At 43.6% G+C, this 7319-nt stretch overlaps 1 protein-coding gene across 1 annotated transcript; it reads left to right on the top strand.

Annotated features, from left to right (window-relative positions):
- The first annotated feature begins 1826 nt into the window (after positions 1 to 1826).
- On the top strand, positions 1827 to 6510 carry LOC110531339 (ladderlectin-like). Its single transcript, XM_036987045.1, has 6 exons — positions 1827 to 1921; positions 4514 to 4579; positions 4719 to 4819; positions 5237 to 5413; positions 6025 to 6133; positions 6271 to 6510. Exons 2-6 carry the CDS (start codon positions 4522 to 4524, stop codon positions 6360 to 6362), a joined length of 537 nt encoding a protein of 178 aa, XP_036842940.1. The 5' UTR covers positions 1827 to 1921; positions 4514 to 4521; the 3' UTR covers positions 6363 to 6510.
- Positions 6511 to 7319: the final 809 nt, after the last annotated feature.

Consider the following 7319-nt stretch of genomic DNA (forward strand, 5'->3'; position numbering starts at 1 on the left):
CATTAGAATGGAACTCTATGGGTCAACCTGGATCAGAACATTAGAATTAGAAAATTAGAATGGCACTCTATGGGTCAACCTGGATCAGAACATTAGAATCAGAACATTAGAATGGAACTCTATGGGTCAACCTGGATCAGAACATTAGAATGGAACTCTATGGGTCAACCTGGATCAGAACATTAGAATGGAACTCTATGGGTCAACCTGGATCAGAACATTAGAATTAGAACATTAGAATGGAACTCTATGGGTCAACCTGGATCAGAACATTAGAATGGAACTCTATGGGTCAACCTGGATCAGAACATTAGAATGGAACTCTATGGGTCAACCTGGATCAGAACATTAGAATTAGAACATTAGAATGGAACTCTATGGGTCAACCTGGATCAGAACATTAGAATGGAACTCTATGGGTCAACCTGGATCAGAACATTAGAATCAGAACATTAGAATGGAACTCTATGGGTCAACCTGGATCAGAACATTAGAATGGAACTCTATGGGTCAACCTGGATCAGAACATTAGAATGGAACTCTATGGGTCAACCTGGATCAGAACATTAGAATCAGAACATTAGAATGGAACAGAGCACTGCCCTCTGCTGGAGGGCCCTGTATTTTCACACCAATGACAGATTGACAGAAATATCTATAATTCTCATCAGACTTGATATTGATTGACTGATTGATAGATTGACTCCATTTGTTTAAAAGTGACAGTTGTTTCACCCCCCCCCCCCCCAAATTAGATGGTCTTTCTTGATACACAAAATCCTTTTTAGAGTGGAGGGTACGATATTGTAGTATCATATTATATTTGGAAGTGTAGCAGGAGCATGTAACTTTATGAAACTTCATCAAAATATTATATTATATATTATACTATATTATGTTATTTTATTATTATATTGTCATTCTGAAGAGAATAAATTCCAAGATGATGTCATGTCCCCCCCCCCTGGTTTAAACTGGTATTGATTTGGTGCCAAGTATATATCGACATATTTTATTTATGTATTTTATTTAAGCTTTATTTAACTGGGCAAGTCAGTTTAAGAACCAATTCTTATTTACAATGACGGCTTTCACAATAACAATATACTGTTTTGTGAAATGTTGACTATAGTGGCCTGGAAATACAATGAAATGACTAACATAGACAAATAATTAACAGAAAACAACTTTGACATCATGCACTGTCGGAGAAAATAATTATTTTTGATGGGTATTATATAGAGCTAGTGTGAGCCAGACCCGAGCTACCCCCAGGACCAGAGCTAGTGTGTGCCTGACCCTAGCTACACCCAGGACCAGAGCTAGTGTGAGCCAGACCTAGCTACCGCCAGGACCAGAGCTAGTGTGAGCCAGACCCTAGCTACACCCAGGACCAGAGCTAGTGTGAGCCAGACACTAGCTACACCCAGGACCAGAGCTAGTGTGAGCCAGACCCTAGCTATACCAAGGACCAGAGCTAGTGTGAGCCAGACCCTAGCTCACCCAGGACCAGAGCTAGTGTGAGCTAGACCCTAGCTACACCCAGGACCAGAGCTAGTGTGAGCTAGACCCTATCAACACCCAGGACCAGAGCTAGTGTGAGCCAGACCCTAGCTACACCCAGGACCAGAGCTAGTGTGAGCCAGACCCTAGCTACACCCAGGACCAGAGCTAGTGTGAGCTAGACCCTAGCTACACCCAGGACCAGAGCTAGTGTGAGCTAGACCCTGGGCATAATTGAACTCCCAATTAACGTTCTGGACACGCCCCTTTCCTGCAAACTCACCACACCTGAACTCACTCTGCTAATCACCAATTCCTCTTCCATTCTTCTGGTATATAAGCAGCTTGTTCTACTTGGGTTTGTTCAGCATTTGTGGCGTCCCAGTTCCTTTATTGTTCCTGTTGTTAATTGGCTAAAGTAAGTTCCTGCTATTGTAACTTTTCTAGGGTTTTAACTTCCTGCATTGTGGTGTAATATCCTGTTCATCCTAGCAAGTGTATTGTTATGGTGTAGCTGGCCCAGTATTAGACCTTTAATTGAACTGTAAGGGAAGTGTTACAGCTTGTGAGATGAGACATGGTATAATGATGGTTCCTGCTAGCAGAATGTGTCTTCCATCTATAATCCTGTAGACTGCTCTGATTGGTTGCATCTCAGTGAACAAGAAACTATGAAATGCTGTTTTTAATTCCCCCCCCCCCCCCCCCCCCCCCCCATCAACTTTAAATGGATTCCATGTTGAGCTGAGCTGTTTAGCTAATCACCCTCACAATATGGGAACCATGCCTGGCCAGACTGGAAGTAGGGGAAACATGGCCGTGCAAAGCCAGAACAAAACATTGGCCGCCATAATTGGAAGGGCCTTGTCTAAACTAGATTTAGTTATTGATCACTGCTCAATGCTGTAAATTGTGCTTTATCAGAACCATCTAGTGTATTATGGCTGGATCTTGAGAGGTGGGACCCCATACTGCTAGTAGGTACTTTATTGAACCATGTCATCTACTAGCAAGCTTTTGCAGTGGAATGTCCTTAGACCTTGCTTTATTAATTATTAGGTCTAATATTGGGCTGTGGTGTATTCCCTCCAGTACGACAACATCCTATCACAGCCTTTCCTGGTGGCAAATTCCCCATATCTGCTGGTGTTACAAGCCACTAAGCCTTATCTGCTGGTGTTACAAGCCACTAAGCCTTACCGACTGGTGTTACAAGCCACTAAGCCTTACCTGCTGGTGTTACAAGCCACTAAGCCTTACCTGCTGGTGTTACAAGCCACTAAGCCTTACCTGCTGGTGTTACAAGCCACTAAGCCTTACCTGCTGGTGTTACAAGCCACTAAGCCTTACCAGCTGGTGTTACAAGCCACTAAGCCTTACCTGCTGGTGATACAAGCCACTAAGCCTTACCTGCTGGTGTTACAAGCCACTAAGCCTTACCTGCTGGTGTTACACGCCACTAAGCCTTACCAGCTGGTGTTACAAGCCACTAAGCCTTACCAGCTGGTGTTACAAGCCACTAAGCCTTACCAGCTGGTGTTACAAGCCACTAAGCCTTACCAGCTGGTGTTACAAGCCACTAAGCCTTACCAGCTGGTGTTACAAGCCACTAAGCCTTACCTGCTGGTGTTACAAGCCACTAAGCCTTACCAGCTGGTGTTACAAGCCACTAAGCCTTACCTGCTGGTGTTACAAGCCACTAAGCCTTACCTGCTGGTGTTACAAGCCACTAAGCCTTACCTGCTGGTGTTACAAGCCACTAAGCCTTACCTGCTGGTGTTACAAGCCACTAAGCCTTACCAGCTGGTGTTACAAGCCACTAAGCCTTACCAGCTGGTGTTACAAGCCACTAAGCCTTACCTGCTGGTGTTACAAGCCACTAAGCCTTACCTGCTGGTGTTACAAGCCACTAAGCCTTACCTGCTGGTGTTACAAGCCACTAAGCCTTACCTGCTGGTGTTACAAGCCACTAAGCCTTACCTGCTGGTGTTACAAGCCACTAAGCCTTACCTGCTGGTGTTACAAGCCACTAAGCCTTACCTGCTGGTGTTACAAGCCACTAAGCCTTACTTGCTGGTGTTACAAGCCACTAAGCCTTACCTGCTGGTGTTACAAGCCACTAAGCCTTACCTGCTGGTGTTACAAGCCACTAAGCCTTACCTGCTGGTGTTACAAGCCACTAAGCCTTACCTGCTGGTGTTACAAGCCACTAAGCCTTACCTGCTGGTTTTACAAGCCACTAAGCCTTACCTGCTGGTGTTACAAGCCACTAAGCCTTACCTGCTGGTGTTACAAGCCACTAAGCCTTACCTGCTGGTGTTACAAGCCACTAAGCCTTACCTGCTGGTGTTACAAGCCACTAAGCCTTACCTGCTGGTTTTACAAGCCACTAAGCCTTACCTGCTGGTGTTACAAGCCACTAAGCCTTACCTGCTGGTGTTACAAGCCACTAAGCCTTACCAGCTGGTGTTACAAGCCACTAAGCCTTACCAGCTGGTGTTACAAGCCACTAAGCCTTACCTGCTGGTGTTACAAGCCACTAAGCCTTACCTGCTGGTGTTACAAGCCACTAAGCCTTACCTGCTGGTGTTACAAGCCACTAAGCCTTACTTGCTGGTGTTACAAGCCACTAAGCCTTACCTGCTGGTGTTACAAGCCACTAAGCCTTACCTGCTGGTGTTACAAGCCACTAAGCCTTACCTGCTGGTGTTTTATACTTGGCTTTTATTTTTGTTGGAAAGTAAAAGAAGCAGAGTGGAACTTTGTTCAATCATAATGCTTGTTTTCTGACAGATTTGGCCATAACCAAACATGAGTGACGTTTCTACATTTGGGAATTATAACTTTATTACTTCTGTCTGAGTGGAGAGAAATACCTGCCCAGAAATTCTCCTCAGCCCTGTTTAGGGAATAGGTTGGCATTTAGGAAAGCAGACATATTCCTGTTCTAATCTGCTGTATGTGGAGTTGAATCTGTGGTTTTGATGGCTTCACTCTTTGTTTCTCTCAGGAGACTCCATGACCATGTTGACCAGTCTTCTGCTTCTCAGTGCTGCCTTTGCTCTGGGAGATGCAAGTAAGAGTCTACTTTTCTTGACTCGTTCTGTATGTTTATTGTAGCAGAGGTGACTGACTGATCAACAAATAATATTATAGCTCTGTTTTGTGGATCTTTCTCCACTAGCCTTTAAAGCCACATGTAACTTCTCTTACAGATTCATTGCTAGAAGAAGACTTGTGTCCTTCCGGTTGGACCAAATATGGATCACGCTGTTTAATGTTTGTAAAGACTACAAGGAGCTGGCCTGAAGCAGAGGTATCACCCTTACCATCTACTGTGAATTTGAAGGGGAAGTGTAGTTGAAATTAGCTCTTTGACATTACCTTAAAGGTGATGCTTTCTTAAACTGCAACACATGACTGATGTGAAATACTGAACTTCCCTTTAAGATGGGAATTTTCTATACATTTTGAAGATTTAATGTGGAGTCGTGCCTCCTGTATACTGGAACCCACCGGACATGGCTTAAGACTGAGATAAACTAGTATCTTGAAGAGTTTTAAAAAGGAATTAGTTGCGATGGTCAATATTTGGTTGAGTCCAGAAGACAAATTCTCAGCAAGGCTGACTAATACATGAAATGTCTTTGTTCCCATCTACTGCTTGGCTGTCATTGTAGATAATAATTTTCTTAACTGACTTGCCTAGTTAAATGAATAGTTTCTTCTCTAGCGGTACTGTGTGTCCCTTGGTGATCAACTGGTGTCTGTACCCAACGTTGTGAAGTACCTTGGCGCAAACCTGGCATCTGTGCACAGCTCCGAGGAGGACCAATTTCTACAGACGTTGGTCTTGGTCAAGACTGTTGGTTTCCCTCCTACCTGGATTGGCGGATTTTATTCTGTTAAGGTGGGATCATTAACCCTACAGTGTTATATAGAACCATTATTGCAAGAAACTCCATCTCATCTTGCTCAAGTGAACAGCAAACCTCGTTAAAAAAATAGTGTGTTGTGGCATTTAGGCTACCTGTTATGTAGTTCTGTCTGAGTTGTCTATTTTGTGTGGACCCCAATAAAGTCAAGGCTGCTAGTTTGAATCCCAGAGCTCACTGAGAAATCTGACGTGCCCTTGAGCAAAACCCTTAACCTAATTGATCCTGTAGGTCATGCTAGATGAATCTACTAAATAACGTCAATGTATTTAATTGTTAACTTCCGTGGGATGCTTTTATACATCTGTAAAATGGTTCTAGTTAAGTATAGATGTAATCTATTACATACAGTCTTGTAACCATGTGTATGGGGTTTCTAGCTTCAAAAGTTGTAGACTTGTTATAGTCTTTGAAAGGCATCGGGGTGATTGCAAATGTGAGAAGACTGTAGGTTCTTTACACAAGCAACAGTCCCAGTAGGAGGGGTTTTGGAGTAGCTATAACTGTTTCAGGTGTTAGAGGAAAGACTGTACATTGAGTTTATTCTGAACCCCCCCCCACCCCCCCCCCCCCCCCCCCCTTTCAGGACAGGCAATGGTTCTGGAGTGATGGCTACGACTTTGATCACCAGAACTGGGCTGAAGGAAGGCCTGGTGCTGGTGCCAGAGAGACTTGTCTTCATATCAACTTTGGAGGTACAGTAAACCCAGTATCATTCACTGATCCAGTCATCAAATTAAACTTACTCCTAGTTAATTTAACTAATGAATGTCTCCTGTGGACTTTCCTACTGTCTGTACAGCTGAGTTTTTCGGTTCTGTTTCATCTTCAGGTCAGAAGCGCTGGAACAATGCTCTATGTGGAAGGAGCTTTCCCTCGGTGTGCTCCCTGAGACTCCTGCCTCTCCGCCAGACTATACATTAGAAGTAGCAATGCTATTCTGTAGTGTCTGCACCCTTAATACCTCACGGTAACGTCAAAATACTTTGTTGCTGTTAAATGAAGTTTCAGTTACTACACAAGTGTGGAATTGTTTGCAGCCAATAAAATGTGTACACTATTTTGTCTCATGAGTTATTGAACAGGAATGATGCGTTGTAGTTAGTACTCTTACTGGTCCTCTGTGGGACTCAAACCCACAACCCTGATGTTACAAGTGCCACCAGGACATAACTGTCATTGTGCTTTACTTTATGTAAATGTAGACATGAAGTGACGCAGTGTGTTTAGGATACTGAAGGTTCAAAAGACATGTTTAACCTGTCATGAAGTTATTTTGTCTACAAATGTTTGTTTTAAATAACTGAGGTCATTATGCCTCTAAAGAGGTGGTTTACAATGACCTAGGAACTTTCATGTTTATTATGACAACCTACTCCGGATGGTGCTACCGGACTCAATCACAGCTGAATGTGCTGGAGTTGAACCATGAACTGTAGTGAAGCCTCTTGTGCTGAGATGCAGTGTCTTTGACTGCTGTGCCACTCAGGCGCAGGTTCCTGGAGTATCCTTTTAGGGTTTCTTCAAATTGTAACTAGGGGGAACCCCTATCATCAGAGAACCCCCTTGGCAGTGATCCTTGAAGAAAAAAATGAGGTGAAACGCCAGCGGAGCTTCAGGTCCAATGTTTTATATCTGGCGTGTTGCTGCTCTCTGAACATTTGAATTATACTGATAAACAAAACAAGCTCAGATTTCATACCTTGGTTTTGGTGGTGACAACTTTTGCTAATAGTTTTAATACTTTGTCCATAACGTAGAGGCCCAGGTGGTAGTAATGGAGGTGGAAGGTAAATGTGATCTGCATAACATACCAATTGACATGCCTCGTCTGTATACCTGCATACAAGAGAGCAGTTCAGTCTTCTCCACGCAGTACAG

The sequence above is a fragment of the Oncorhynchus mykiss genome, chromosome 9 (genome assembly GCF_013265735.2).
Source record: "Oncorhynchus mykiss isolate Arlee chromosome 9, USDA_OmykA_1.1, whole genome shotgun sequence".
NCBI classification, from domain to species: domain Eukaryota; kingdom Metazoa; phylum Chordata; class Actinopteri; order Salmoniformes; family Salmonidae; genus Oncorhynchus; species Oncorhynchus mykiss.

Coding starts and splice junctions, on each gene's coding strand:
- LOC110531339 (XM_036987045.1), top strand. CDS start 4,522: ATGACCATGTTGACCAGTCTTCTGCTTCTCAGTGCTGCCTTTGCTCTG. Junction 4,820..5,236: donor GGAGCTGGCCTGAAGCAGAG/GTATCACCCTTA, acceptor TTTCTTCTCTAG/CGGTACTGTGTGTCCCTTGG. Junction 6,134..6,270: donor TCTTCATATCAACTTTGGAG/GTACAGTAAACC, acceptor TTTCATCTTCAG/GTCAGAAGCGCTGGAACAAT.